The following is a 15,715-nucleotide window of genomic DNA, read 5'->3' as shown; positions in this document are numbered from 1 at the left end:
CATGAAGCACAGATCCTGTGTCCGTCCTTCAGAACACAAGCTCTCCAACTGCTCCAGTTATCTGCGCATCCTTCCCGAGTGGGTCCCTCCTCCCCCCACGTGGCAGCCTCCTTGCCCCATGACCTTCCTGGTCCTGCTCCTCGATTAATGCCTATGCTACCCCACAGGTGTTGCCCATGCCATCTGCCCCTGGCTGGACTCCCTTTGCCCATGCGCTGTTTTCCTGGGGTGCCCATCACAGACGTGTGCGCCTGGTCCCTGCTGCCCCCAGGGCATCCCTCCCGCAGCCCGCTGCGCAGGTGCACGCACAGAGGGCTGGAAGGACAAGCACCTGCCACCCGAGGACCATTGCGGGCCCCCTCATTTGTGGGCAGAACTGCGTGTTCCGGGTCAGGCCCTGTGCTGATGAGAAACATCGCTGTCTGCCCACCCTGTTGGCACGCATTAGGCACCAGAGGGCAGTGGGGACAGATGCAACCCGCCATGGTAAGTGACATGGTTCAGAGATACAGGTGCCACAGCCAATGCAGCCACTGAAGCATCGTCTCCTCATGGTCTACCATGTCAGTAAGATAGAACCACTTAACAATCTCAGGAAAAGCAAAGAACATGAGAGGATGCACATGGTGGCATGTTCCAGAAACTGGAAGTGGTTGGGTATGGTCACCTGTTCCAACCTGGTGGGGGAGGCTGGGGAATGAAGCCGGAGAACAAAGCGGACTCCCAGGCACAGGGGCTTGCAAAGTGCACTGTGGAGTGGTGTTTCCTGTCCGGGCACAGCAAAGGATGCTATGTGCTGACACTGGATGATACCTGCGTTGACAAGGCTTACATGTGCAGAAGGGGTGGGACAGTGCTGGTGGGCTGGTGGGCCAGGCCCCGCGTAAGGATACTGCTCCTGGACAGGGTGGGGGCAGTGGTTACATCTCACATAGCCTCACACCATTCCCAGGTGGGAACTCATGGACTCAGGTTTATTAGGCACCGGAGAGGGGAGGAGGGGGGAGGAAGGATGATGCCCAGTTTTGTGGTCAATAAATGATGACCCATAGAGAGAGCAACTCATTGGGGCTGGAGAAAGGAGCTGATGATTCCCTTCCCATATGAGTGGAGGTGGAGGGCAGGTTGGTAGAGATTACCCAGTGGGCACTGGTCCTTGGGGGGTCTGCACAGTGAGAGGGAAACAAGGCAGTTTGGGGAGCCATAGACAGGTAGAGCACTGGGAGTTTCAGGTGAGGAGATTCCCTAAAGATGTATAAACATGTCTTTATATAGCCTGCACGGAGCACTGAGCCTGTCAATACTGAGTGCTCAGAGGGGTGGGAGGAAAACCAGATAGTGACTTTATGTTTTCCTACAGCAAAGAAGAAATATCTGAAAAACAAACACAACAAAAACAAAACTCTCTGAGAATATCTTAATTCTTATGAACCTGGGGAAAAAAAATGTTTCTGGCAATACAAATGACTCCTTTGAACATCAGTATACACAGGCTGTGTGATACAAAATACTTTGGAAGGGAAGGATATTTAGGATGTAGCATTTGTGCGGTTACTTTCTGATGATTTGCTGTAGCATCACCAATCCTACTGTGGGCACTAAAAATACATCAAGGCTAGAATCAAATTTTACTTTATGTACGATTCATAAAAGAACTATAAAACCAAAAGACATCAGTCACATAAACGATTCAGTTCCCAGTTTTAGACAAGAACAAGCCATCTCTTTTTTTCTCACTGGAAAGTTCATATAAAGGGGAGTTTTAAAATATATATGCCATCCCAGGGGTGCCTGGGTGGCTCAGTCGGTTAAGCATCCGACTTCGGCTCAGGTTGTGATCTCACACTCTGTGAGTTCGAGCCCCACATCGGGCTCTGTGCTGACAGCTCGGAGCCTGGAGCCTGTTTCAGATTCTGTGTCTCCCTCTCTCTGACCCTCCCCCGTTCACACTCTTTCTCTGTCTCAAAAGGAAATAAACATTAAAAAAAAAATTTTATTTAAATATATCCCATCCCAGTATAAATTTCAATAAGAAAAACTGTTACAAATTATGAGTTACCTTCTCCATAAAGGTATTTATATTTGTAAGGTATTTATAAGAAAGTGAAAGTGCTATGAATGTCTCTAAAAATGCCATCAGTCTTTAAAAATGTTAGCATTTCTAAAGCTTTTTTCTTTTCCTGAATGGAGATATATTTACAGTAAATTCCTTTAGAGTTCTAAATCTCCCATACACATAACTTGATATTCAAATAAAACCTAGTTCTAAAATATTATTTCCAAAATGAATATTAAGTGGTATTTTTACAGATGAACAAATTTTAAATATAATCCTCTATATTGTACGGTATTTTCTTGACAAAATAAAAGAAACACAATTTATCCAAAATCTATTAATATAAATCTCTTAGTTGTTTTTTTTTTCTCTAGTCTGAATCAAGGCACACATTTTGGTTTTGATGTCATGCATTCTAACAGAAAAGCCCCCCTCTGCCTCTGAGTGTTAGTGCTTTGCTTCAAGTTCTTGGTTGATTGATCTGTCTTTCAATTCCTTGGGTTAGTCTGCTGGACACAGAGACAGCATGGAGGGCAAGCAAAAGTCTTCACTGCTTGGAGCTTACATTTGGGTGGAGACCCCACCTGGATAGGTATAAGGGAGCAAAATGGAAAAGCCACCTAGGATCTTTAGATCTATCCTTGGTGCTGAAATGTGTAAGGGTTTAGAAAATACTGAATTAATGACTAGTCATTTTCTAGAGAAGCTGAGGATAAATGTCACTTTACTTTTTAAACCTGCCTCATTTGATGACTATAACTGGGCAATTCTGGAAACCTTTGTGTCGGATGTTTGTCTGTACAAATTTAGCAACTGAATCAATTGACTAGGACACACCCCAAATGCTGTCTCATGCATTTGCCTCTGCCATTCCCCCAGAATCTCCTGAGCTACAGAATAATCCCCGTTTTAACTGAGGTTGATGGTTGCCATTGATTGAAGACCTTGGGGCCAGACTCTATGGAAGAAAAATTAGTGAGGCTTGTTATGTTCACACAGCCAGTGAGTGGTTGAGCTGGGTTCAGAGCCAGGGAGGAGGCCATGGGAGTCCTCAGAACAAAACTGGCTTAATCCTTGGATGGGAAGAATGAAATATAGGTGCTTGTGCAGGGAAGTGTCCAGGAAATACAGGCAAGAACAAAAAATATATACATCTTTTTTATAAAAGTTGGGGTCAAATATTTTTCAGCTGGTTTTGAAAGAATAAATTGAGCAATTGGAAACTGTTTCTCCATTCATTTATCACTAGTAAATGATGAGTGTTGGGAAAATCACTGGGGCACCAGAGAAGTAGGAATAAAAACATCAAGCTGAATTACTCTGCATCTTGCAAAGGAAATGTAGCTTTGAATCATATTTCCCACATTAAGTTCATAACTGTTTCTCTAGGCTGAAAACAAAGACTCAGAAAACCCAAAGTTTGACAAATTGTTCAAATATGGCAGATAATGGGGTGAGAGTACTAATACCCATGAACTCTCCCTGCCTTATTCGCCAGCCATCCCGTTATCTTACAGCTTGCGTGTGACAGGAATCACTGGCAAGCTTTATGAAGGCAGCGGTAATTGTGCCAGGCTCGTGTTTCTTAAATCACAAAGGCACACAAGGTATCATGCTATGTATCTTATACCGAACATATGTATATAGGTTAATCATTATTTTGTATATATGTTGATATATACCAAATGGTATATCTGTCAGCCACTATTTCTTTTTGTTAAAGGTAACTGTGTAAATTAACATTTAAAAGAATCTACTTTCAATTACTAAAACCAAATGCCAATCCGCTTACCACATAGCCAACCTGTTTTATCAGTTTAATATATTCACTAGTCTTGTATCAAAGTTATAGAAAACATGTCTTTCTCCATGATACAAATTTTATCTGAGTCTTATCCTGTTTTTTACCACCTTATCATCAAATAAAGCTTAATTGTAGGCCCTTTAAAAATGTAGTTTCTTGGGGGGTGCCTAGGTGGCTCAGTCAGTTGGGCGTCGACTTCGGCTCAGGTCATGATCTCATGGTCCGTGAGTTCGAGTCCCGCATCGGGCTCTGGGCTGACAGCTCGGAGCCTGGAGCCTGCTTCGGATGCTGTGTCTCCCTCTCTCTCTGCCCCTCCCCTGCTCATGCTCTGTCTCTCTCTCAAAAATAAATAAGGACATTAAAAATTTTTTTTAAAAAAGGAGTTTCTTGGGCAGAACTTCCCCTTTCTGCAGTGGAGGGTTTCCCATGAACCCCTGAAATGTCAGTTCCTTATTTTCATACAAACTCTTGGCCTCTGAAATTGCAGGCCCATAACTGAGAAAAGTATCAGGAGCTACATCTGATTGCCTGAGGGATATAATTTCTGAAAGCTACGCATTCTTTCTGCCTTAATCATATAGCTTCCGGGAAGTGGAACAGAAATGTCTAGATGTTCTTACCAAATAGATCTTGGAGTCAGAAACTGGTCACATTGAGACATACTCAACATGTAGAACCAAAGATCCCCACAGACACCTTATAATGGAAGTTATACAAATGCACCTTCATTTCTCTTCTGCCCACAGATGGGTTTCATGTGAAAACAATCATAAATTAACTTCTTCATCACTTTAAAACATACCAACTTAGGGGCACCTGGGTGGCTCAGTCGGTTAAGCGCTTGATGCCTGGTTTCAGCTCCGGTCGTGGTCTCACAGTTCCATGAATTCAAGCCCCACATCAGGCTTCCTGCGGACACTGTGGAGCCTGCCTGGGATTCTCTCTCTGTTTCTTTCTCTCTCACTGTCCCTCCCTCTCTCTCTCACTCAAAATCAATAAACTTTAAAAAAAGACTTCAAAAAAGATTTAAAAAAATACCAACTTAGCCTGGTTTCTTCCACATCCTCCCTGCCAATTACAATAACCCCTGGGAGGGGCGCCTGGGTGGCCCAGTAGTTGAGCATCTGACTCTTGATTTAGGCTCACATCATGATCTCACAATTCATGGGGGCTCCGTGCTAACAGTGTGGAGTATGCTTGGGATTGTCTCTCTCTCTCTCTCTCTCTCTCTAAGATAAATAAACATTAAAAAATTAAAAAAAAAATAACCCCTGGAAATAACAAGCAACCCAGGAAGAGGTCTGAATAGGCAAGAAGACAGGGAAACTGGCTCAGGGCCTGAGGAAGGGAGGAATCCCAGGTAACCGAAGGCTAGCCCAGACCCAGTGTTTCCCAGCCTGACTTAGGGACAGAGAGGGGCCTGGGTAGATGCATCCCTCCCTCATTCCAACTGTTCATTCCAGCAATAGCAGGTGAGTCCAGAACCATGATCTGCTAACATGTAGTGCCAGATCAAGCACTTTTTCTTCCAACCTGCTGAGACTCTCCTCCCCAACGAGAGGCAAACACAGCTGGGAGGGGGTGCCTGCAAGAGGGAGAACGCCCCAACAGGCCCCCAGTCCTGAAAGTCTTTTGTCCCTGTGGACATCCGCCTACCTCACCCAGAGACATGGGGTAGCCTGGCTTGGGAAAACCTCTTCCACCCTTTGGGAGAATTAGAAGAACACCAGGGGCATCAGATAAGCCAAGTGGACTAAAATGACAACTCAAGGGGTCTGAAAATGAAACTGGAACTGGAACCACAACCCACTCAAGTAGAACAGGCCTTGCAGGCTGAACTTAAACAGGCTGACTAAAACAGAAGACTTACGTAGGACCAAGATTCTCCTAACATAATAGCTGAAGTGTCCAAAATGCAATTAAAAACCCCTCACCACGCCAAGATCAGGACATCACAACTTGAAAGAGGCAAGATGATGAATTGGCAACAAGAGCAAGGGGGATGGTGTGGGAACCATCTGATGATGATGGCAAGGCAGCTCTCATAAGAATGCTTCAACAGGCAACTACAAATCCTCTTGAAAAAAATTGAAGTCCATCAAAGACACGGAAGTTACAATGAAAAAACAAAAAGCCAAATGGAAATCACAGAACTGAGAAATACAATAACAAATAAAATACCCCAACTCCTACCAAATATTTCATGTGACCCACAATGAAGTAAAACAAAAACCACACACTGGGTTCTGATAAAAACAATTTAAATGTCCAATAACAGAAGAGGTGATGTAGTTAGTCCGAGGCATGTCTTTAAGAAAAAAAACTTGCTAATTGGGCACCTGGGTGGCTCAGTCCATGAAGCATCTGACTCTTGATTTCAACACAGGTTTCCTGAGATTGAGCCCTGTGCCGACAGCAGGGAGCCTGCTTGGGATTCATTTTCTCTCTCCGTCTCTCTGCCCCTCCCTCACTCGCTCGCTAAATAAAGAAACTATAAATAAATAAATAAATAAATAAATAAATAAATAAACAAATAAATAAATAGATAAACTTGTTAAATCTAGTCCTATTGCCCCAGAGCACATTATCCAATAAAAGCAGTTGAAGGAAAACAATTTATTATTCCTTGAAATGATACCTGATCTAAATGTCCAATCAGAAAAGTTGAAAAATTGGGTAAAATGAAAGCCTTAATTAATTAAGTTGTAGTAGCATTCTGTTACATTTTACCAAGCTGTCAATCCCTCACTTCTGGATTTAGCTCCTTCCAGAGGGATCCCTGACTACAATAAGCACGTTTTGATAATTCACTGATTACCATTTCTTCAGCTCAGAGGAACAGGTAGTGTTCTAGGAAATAGCACTTGCTTATATGTTCGCTTCTCTACGTTTTACTAAAGACAAAACCTCTCACCCAGCGTTTTCCAGTGTGCCACGGTGCTAGAAATGAAGCATGGGTGTATTCATGGTGTACTGAGGTTATTGATCCCCCAGTGCTCCTATGATCTACAGGGGGATCTAGGGGACCTGGGGCCCCTGGGCCCAATGGCTTCACCATCTACAGCCTCGGGTCCCTTAATCTATCCATTTATTTACACAAACATTCACTTGCTAAAAGCACAGTTTGAAGTACTTAATAAATAGCCTGTTAGAAATATTTATTGAATGAATGAACCTTTTCATACAGGAAATGTTGTCAAAGCAAATGATGTTTTCATTAATTTGAAAGACTTTCCCTAAGCAATGTGCTTTTTTATTTATTTATTTTTTTTTTAATTTGTTTTCAACGTTTTTTATTTATTTTTGGGACAGAGAGAGACAGAGCATGAACGGGGGAGGGGCAGAGAGAGAGGGAGACACAGAATCGGAAACAGGCTCCAGGCTCTGAGCCATCAGCCCAGAGCCTGACGCGGGGCTCGAACTCACGGACCGCGAGATCGTGACCTGGCTGAAGTCGGACGCTTAACCGACTGCGCCACCCAGGCGCCCCAGCAATGTGCTTTTTCTAAAATGACTGAAATGCAAATGTTTTCCATTATTTCAATTACTGCAGTACTCAAATTTTATGATCGCTATTTTTCATACCCTTTAGGATCTAAGAGACTCAACTTGGTATGAACTTAACTTAAGGGGTGTGACTGTCACCCTAGACCAATGTTTGGGAATCAACAAGTTTAACCTCAACTTCCCTATTTATGTAAAATTGAATTATCTTCCCAAAGAGTAGTACTCAGGCTTTCTCTAACACAAAATATGGTGTATTTTATAAATAGATTTTGATATTATTATGAACACTGCTGTCATATTCACCTACATAAGTCATTTAAAAGTCAGTTTGCTTCATGATATAATGGTACCTGGTGAGAAAGTAATTTGTGCACTAGTGACTCAGGTTGTATTAGCTGTAGCCAAAAATCAATTCAAAGAAAAAATATCTGATAGTCTTTCTTCATTCATTAAGATGAAATGTAATTTATATGAAAAATAAAAACCCAAATGCAAATCTGCTGTACTTCTAACTGTAGAGAACAAATAGAATTTTTAACGATTCATGAAACTGTGAGCTATGAAAAGGACTGTGAAATGTTAAGAAAATAACAAGCCCACTCTATGCAAAATGTTTACAATCGTGCATCATTTATCCAACAGTTTTGACTACAACACACAGAATCCCGAGAATGTATGCTTTATGTATCCTTCCAAAAGACGATGTTTTCTTTGAACCGTAAAACTATTCGTTTCCTAATATGATGCCATTAAAAGTCACATACGTAGTACACAATTTGAAATGAAAAAATTACATACGAAATGATACATTAATTACAGGTTTTTTCAAAGTAATTTAGGAAATCACTTCACCTGGCCATACTTTGCTGCCAAATGGAGCGGGGTCCAGTACTGATTGTCTACTATATTGAGGTCCCCGCCATGTTCAAGGAGAAGAGACACCACTTCCTTGTAGCCACTGGCACACGCCATATGTAACTGCAATGAAGAAATATTTTGTTATGCCACTTAAAAAAAAAAAGCAATGACATCAAAACAATTTATTCAGTGGCTTGAAGAGAGCTAATAAAATACTAGATCCAAAATACCTTTTAAAAAAGAACATACATGCGGTTTTATTTACTTGGTATCAGTGGACATCATCCTTCTTTGCAAAAAGGCTTACAGGTGAGTTATTTATTCTTCACCTTCTGATCCGGACAATGTGTGCTTTTTCATATAATTCCCATTTCCCCTTTTAGTGTCGCCTTCTACTATAATCTGAATACTTTTATTTTTTTTTTATTACTTATTTTTGATAGAGACAGAGCACAAGTGGGGGAGGGGCAGAGAGAGAAGGAGACACAGAATCCGAAGCAGGCTTCAGGCTCCGAGCTGTCAGCACAGAGCCCGACGCGGCGCTCAAAGTCACAAACCGTGAGATCATGACCTGAGCCGAAGTCGGACGCCCAACCGACTGAGCCTCCCAGGCGCCCCTGAATACTTTTAAATATAAAATACAATCATCGAACGCGTTAATAATTCCTGCCCATAAGTCACACTCGCTCTGAAATTCAACCCCTGTACTTGGTGTGACCAGAGGAGATTCGAAGATATAAACGACAATAGGAAATGTGACGGGATCATTTTAATGCTTATGAGCAGGTAAAAGGGGTGGGGACACCAGAAAGGATGAGTTAATCCTGACAGACCTTAAAATGATGATGCAGCTCTCATCTGAACGTGCTCCCCATTTAGTTTCTGAAAGCAACCTGATTTAGAAATGAAGGCTCAGGAGCCACAACGAGGAAATCAGGGTTTGCAGAAGGATTCAAACTTTCAGATGCGGTAAGTCCTGTTTCCAATGCTGCAGGCTTTATATATAAGCCAACTATCATCACGCTCCAATTTATTCCTTTTTTTAAAATTTATAAATGTTTATTTATTTTTGAGAGAGAGAGAGAGAGAGAGAGAGAGAGAGACAGTACGCAAGCAAGGGAGGGCAGAGAGAGAGGGAGATCTAAAGCGGGCTCCATGCTAACAGCCCAGAGCCTGATGAGGGGCTTGAACCCATGAACTGTGAGATCATGCCCTGAGCGGAAGTTGGAATAATGAACTGAACCACCCAGGCACCCCCAATTCTTTTTTTAATGTTTATTTTTATTTTTGAGAGAGACAGCATGAGCAGGGGAGGTGCAGAGAGAGAGAGGGTCAGAGGATCTGAAGCAGGCTCTAAGCTGTCATCACAGAGCTGGACACAGGGCTTGAACTCACAAACTGCGAGATCATGACCTCAGTCAAAGTCAGATGCTCAACTGACTTAAAGTGGTTCTCAATTTATTTTTTATTTTCTTTTTCAACATTTATTTATTTTTTGGGACAGAGAGAGACAGAGCATGAACGGGGGAGGGGCAGAGAGAGAGGGAGACACAGAATCCGAAGCAGGCTCCAGGCTCTGAGCCATCAGCCCAGAGCCCGACGCGGGGCTCGAACTCACAGACCGCGAGATCATGACCTGGCTGAAGTCGGACGCTTAACCGACTGCGCCACCCAGGCGCCTCAAGTGGTTCTCAATTTAAATGAGGTTATTAAGTAACCACGTGACTGATTTCCTGAACGTAATATTAAGGAACTATGAGAAAAGGAAAAATAAAAGTAATATAAAAGTAGTAAAAACAATGAGTTCTTCCTGTTTTTGTAGCACGGGATTTTATAGCTGTTTTTATTACAAAGACAAAATTGCAATAAAGTCAAAAGGACTTATTAAATACATGTACATATATATTGCAAAAACATTTGCTTTTCTACCTCTGGTCCTAGTTATGCTCTTTAATGTACAGTATGTAGTTATATGCTTATTTCTTGTACTTGACTGTACCAAAAGAGCAAATATATCCATCCAATTTAAAGCATGAACATTAAGAGATCACATTTCACATCAATCTTCCCATACTTTATTACATATAGAACTTACCTCATTAATATTCTAACAAACAGTCCCCCAAATAAAATATCCACAAGTATTTTAGAGAAACGTAATTTTATATATTTGTTCTCCAAAAAATATCAATCTTTCACCTGCCCCTAAATTTATTCTGCATTATTGAATAATCAGTTAATTCGGAGGTTACTCTGAACTATGTGCACTAAGATTGGGATCTCAGAAGGTTTTCATTTTTAATATAAAATGCACCAAGAACTGTCCATTTGTTGGTCAGCACCTGATACTAACAATGTCAAGTTCACAGGATGAACTGCTTACGAGTAGATTTGCTTTCGACTCAGCAAAACTGGGTTCTGCCATCTCAAACTCAGCCCAGCTCTCAGCCTGTCACGTCAGGCACTGCTCTCAAGGAAAAGACTAGAAGGAAAGTCTTGGCTCACTCGGCAGAAACACTATCCAAAGCATGAGCTCCCAGTGACCTCTCTGGAGACAGACAAATTTAATCCTAGGCAATCTCAAAATGGAGGTAAAAAACCCTGACTTTGAATACTTTCACACCATCACAAGAGATAACAGAATTTTAAAAATTCGTCATCGTAAAATATCAAGAGCTTAGAGCCTTTACCTCGATTCTCCTGGCAACCAAATTCTGAATCCATAAGCAAGCCTACAGACCCTACAGGGACACTCTCACCATTAAGTTAGAGTGTAAACCATGGCTATTTTCTGAAATGGAAGTTATACCCCTACCTTGCCGCTATTGCTGGAAGCCATCAGGTGCCAAAATGTGAAAGTGTTTACCACCATGGCATCTCAGAATACTCCTCTCCCGCTATTATATGGGGTCTTAGGAGAGACACAGAGGTGGTTGTTGTTTCGGTTGACAACTGGCAACAGCCTCTTGGCAGGACGACTGGAAAAGGACGACCTTGGAAAATTATGGCAAGTTGGGAATTACTCTTCTAACAGACTGCTCTTCAGGAAAGCACAGTGCGCCGTCACCTGGAGCATATAATCCGCCTGACCAATCCCTAATTAGCGGGCATTTCTGTATTTGCCACACTTCTGATCTTATACAAGATTGTTCTGTTGATAATCACTATGTTTGCATCTCTGACCATTTCCTTCTGACACATTCCCAGAAATAGAATTGGGATTCTAAAACAATGAACGTTTTTTTCAAGTTATTTCTGTAGGATGCCACACTGAGTTCCAGAATGCTGGTGCCAACTCACACCCCAACCAGGGCTGTAGGCAGGGACTCAGCTTTCTGTGTGCACAGACCCTGTGTGCATAGACCTGTGTGTGCATAGACCTGTGTGTGCACAGACCCTGTGTGCATAGACCTGTGTGTGCATAGACCTTATGTGCATAGACCTGTGTGTGTGCAGACTCTGAGTACATAGACCTGCATGTGCATAGACCTGCGTGTGCATAGACCTGTGTGTGCACAGACCTGTGGGTGCACAGACCTATGTGTGCACAGCCCCTGTGTGCATAGACCTGTGTGTGCATAGACCCTATGAGCATAGACCTGTGTGGGCATAGACCTGTGTGTGCACAGCCCCTGTGTGCACAGACCTGTGTGTGCATAGACCCTATGTGCATAGACCTGTGTGGGTGCAGACCCCGTGTACAGAGGCCTGTGTGTGCATAGACCTGTGTGTGAACAGACCTGTGTGTGCACAGACCCTATGTGCATAGACCTGTGTGTGTGCAGACCCCATGTACATAGACCTACGTATGCATAGACCTGTGTGTGCACAGACCTGTGTGTGCACAGACCCTGTGTGCATAGACCTGTGTGTACACAGACCGTGTGTGCACAGACCCTGTGTGCATAGACCCTATGTGCATAGACCTGTGTGTGTGCAGACCCCATGTACTTAGACCTGCGTGTGCATAGACCTGTGTTTGCACAGACCTGTGTGTGCATAGACCTGTGTGTGCACAGACCTGTGTGTGTGCAGACCCCATGTACATAGGCCTGTGTGTGCATAGACCTGTGTGTGCATAGGCCTCATGTGTGCACAGTCCTTATGTGCATAGACATGTGTGTGCACAGACCGTGTGTGCACAGACCCTGTGTGCATAGACCTGTGTGTGCATAGACCCTGTGTGCATAGACCTGTGTGTGTGCAGACCCCATGTACATAGGCCTGTGTGTGCATAGACGTGTGTGCACAGACCGTGTGTGCACAGACCCTGTGTGCATAGACCTGTGTGTGTGCAGAGCCCATGTACATAGGCCTGTGTGTGCATAGACCTGTGTGTGCACAGACCTGTGTATGCACAGACCCTGTGTGCATAGACCTGTGTGCGCATAGATCTGTGTGTGCACAGACCCCATGTGTGCACAGTCCCTATGTGCATAGACCGTGCGCATAGACCTGTGTGTGCAGATTCTTACTTAGCTTTCTAGTCTTTGCTGTTAATTTCTAAAACAACTATAAATAATTCCAGTGTATTCAACTTCTAACAATGGGTCTCTTTTAATATATTTACAGGATAGTTGTATTTCCTTTAGTGAAATGACTCTCTTACTTGTTTCACTACTGAGAGAGGGTCATCTTTTTCATTCATTTCTATGAACACTGCATATTTGAGAAATATCAACACTTTGGAAGAGCCAGTGTAAGCATTATTCCTGGTTTATTATCTGCCTCTTAATTCTGCTCTTGTTTGATGCATAAATGTTCACTTTAATTTTTGTTGTAGTCAATAATAACAGGGTTTCCCTTTGTGTTTTCTCCCCCTATTTGTATAGCGGAAGGGATTCCACCACTCAGAATTAAGTCCTTTTTATTGCGTAACATGGAAAATGGGCATCACTGTTGTCTCTCAGTCTTGTATTTGTGCACCTAATTTTTAAAAAGAAGCTGTGTGTGAAATTTGAAATATATGCTCACTGAATGTGGTCTTATTTAAGGTCTGTGACCTCTGCCGCCCTACATCGGGAAGGTCACTCTAAGGTTAATGCCAAATTTTGATGAACATAATGTTGGGAGTAAATAAAAATCAGTCTTGAGGAATAGCTATTCAAACACCTACAGAAATGAGTCCAGGTTTTGAACCAATAATTTCACATCTTCTCCTATTCTACTTTTATGTCAGAATATTAACAGAGGATTTTTCCTACCATAGTTTTGACTGAGTGTGAATATAATATATATCCTATCTCAAAGTAAGACCATATATATACATATACATATATATATACACATATATATACATGTATATGTATATATATGTATATATATGTATATGTACATATGTGTGTGTATATGTATGTGTGTATATATATATATATATATATATATATATATATATATTTGAAAATGGTTGTCCAAAAACTGCCTAGATTACTTTTGACTCCGACCTCAAGAGATAAAAGGACAGCGTACATGTGGGTGTACCTGTGCTGGGGGGGGGGCTGGGTTCCTTCCTAATTCATGTCAGGAGAGCCTGGCTATGGTGACCGCCCACGGAAGCCATGTGTCCTCAGCGGCACGGCGAAGACACTGTCACTTAGGTTTTGATTCCTGCCTAGAAAAAGTAAAGGGCAGCGATGGGCTGGCTTTCCGCTCGGTGGGCTGCAAGGGGAGGTCACAGACACCCTGGCATCCACTGGCCCTCATGAGTTCACAGGGGCAAAAACAAATGCGGGCAGATTTTTCCAGGGACAAGCTGTGTTCGTTTTCAGTTCTGTGTCAGGGGGGTGCCTGAGGGGGCGAGAGAGACAGGCTGGAGCACTTCAGATTCCCTAGAACTGAGGCAGGTGTAAAGGACCATCTGGAGATCCCCAGTGATGACGGTGAGGAGGTGATATCTGAAGAACCTCCACATCCTCACAAGGGAAGGGGTCCGCTTCTAGCCCAGAGAGCAGGACATTCTCTCAAGGAAGGTCAAGTCAAAGCCCTCCATCCCCTACTGCATCACCTCCTGCCCATCTGTCTCCTCCCGTCCTCTCCCTCAACTTCTGCGACACTGAAGAGAAGGCAGTGGCAGAAGGGGAAACAGGTGATCATGTCTACCCTCCCTTCTACGGACTTCCTGATATACCAGGAACAGGTTCAAGATGTAGCTGAACTTGAGGTCCTTAATGCCTGAACCCACCAGCCCCTGTAGGAACTGTGCATAGATTCAGGGGGTTTGCAAACTTGGTGGGAAAACAGTTTTACTTTTTTCTAACCCCGACTGAAATGTAGCAAATTCTTCAACGGTGAACATAGGGTACACAGCTGTGATGCTCTCTACCATCACAAGAAATATTGTCATATCACACTGCTGTCCTAGCAGAAATGTCCAAATATCACCCCGGTTCAAATCTACTCTAAAATCATGGTAATGGTTAAAGCTGTTACTCGGTGCATTAATAATGGAGCATGTGCATTAATATCACAAAGTTAATTTTAATATTATGATTATGATGTTTTGATAGAACTGTCTTTCCTTGTAATTCCGGGTGCCATTTTTATTACATTAAAAGCACAATTTTGACAAGGAATCCACAGCTACACCAGGGGGGTTAGAAGGTAATAGGACATAAAAAGACCAGTGAGCCCTGACTTCATGCCAGCAGGGAGTTTTCACTGTCATAAAGGACCGCACATTCTAATCTCTAAATTGAGGCTACGCATCGTGACATAAACTGCGGCCAGAAAGCTGATAGCATTGGCTAAGTCTTCACCCAGAAGTAAGGGATAAACCAGCACTACTGACAAAACAAAGGGAGTCAGAAATAAAATTGTTTGATGTTTGCATCTCATGAATAATTCTTTTCCAACAGACCAAGTAAATACGTCCCAAGGCCAGATGTTATATATCAAAGTCTGTGACAAAAGAGTGAAGAACCAGCATCTTTATAATGTATCTGAAAGTCATTACTGTAGATGTTCAAAGAGCATCTATGCACTCAAACTCAGAAATGCATTTCCATATCCTCTGTAACAAGGCTTTTTTTAGGGGGGGGGGGTTGTATCCTTTTCTCAGGTTTTGTTTTCTTTTAAAAAGGGTATCCTTGTACAGCAAGAGATCTTTTTAAGAGAGCTACAGTAAGTTTGGTAATTTTGTCGCATGTTCTAACAAAGGAGAAAAAGGTATTGAGCCTTTCACTGATAGCTTCGTCTTCTTTTGCACAATTTGACAGTGTGGGAAATGATTCTGAACCACAACCGACAGTCCAACTCAGGATATGGAAATCTGTGGACTGGCGTCTTCTTACTGTCGACCAACAACAGACAGGAACACACAATCCGGAGGAGAGCTCTGGGAAGGCAGTCATTAACATGATAGACTGATTGATTCCGACTGAAGAATCAAACTACATTACCGCTTGCTAAACACTGTGATCTTCAAGGGACAACTTCCTAGCCTCCCGATCACTACTAATTTCCTTGTGAAAAGCTCAATGATCAAAGATGAT

At 42.7% G+C, this 15,715-nt stretch overlaps 1 protein-coding gene across 3 annotated transcripts in view; it reads right to left on the bottom strand.

Annotated features, from left to right (window-relative positions):
- Positions 1 to 15,715, bottom strand: part of MYO16 (myosin XVI) — a 605,690-nt gene that overhangs the window by 342,732 nt on the left and 247,243 nt on the right. For all 3 annotated transcript variants that reach the window (XM_027065214.2, XM_053217786.1, XM_027065212.2), the window contains exon 7: positions 8,220 to 8,345. In XM_027065214.2, coding sequence (XP_026921015.2) covers positions 8,220 to 8,345 — 126 coding nt within the window. The remainder of the gene's footprint in view (positions 1 to 8,219; positions 8,346 to 15,715) is intronic.

The sequence above is a fragment of the Acinonyx jubatus genome, chromosome A1, assembly GCF_027475565.1.
Source record: "Acinonyx jubatus isolate Ajub_Pintada_27869175 chromosome A1, VMU_Ajub_asm_v1.0, whole genome shotgun sequence".
Lineage (NCBI taxonomy): Eukaryota > Metazoa > Chordata > Mammalia > Carnivora > Felidae > Acinonyx > Acinonyx jubatus.
This window is presented reverse-complemented; position numbering and strand designations above follow the sequence as displayed.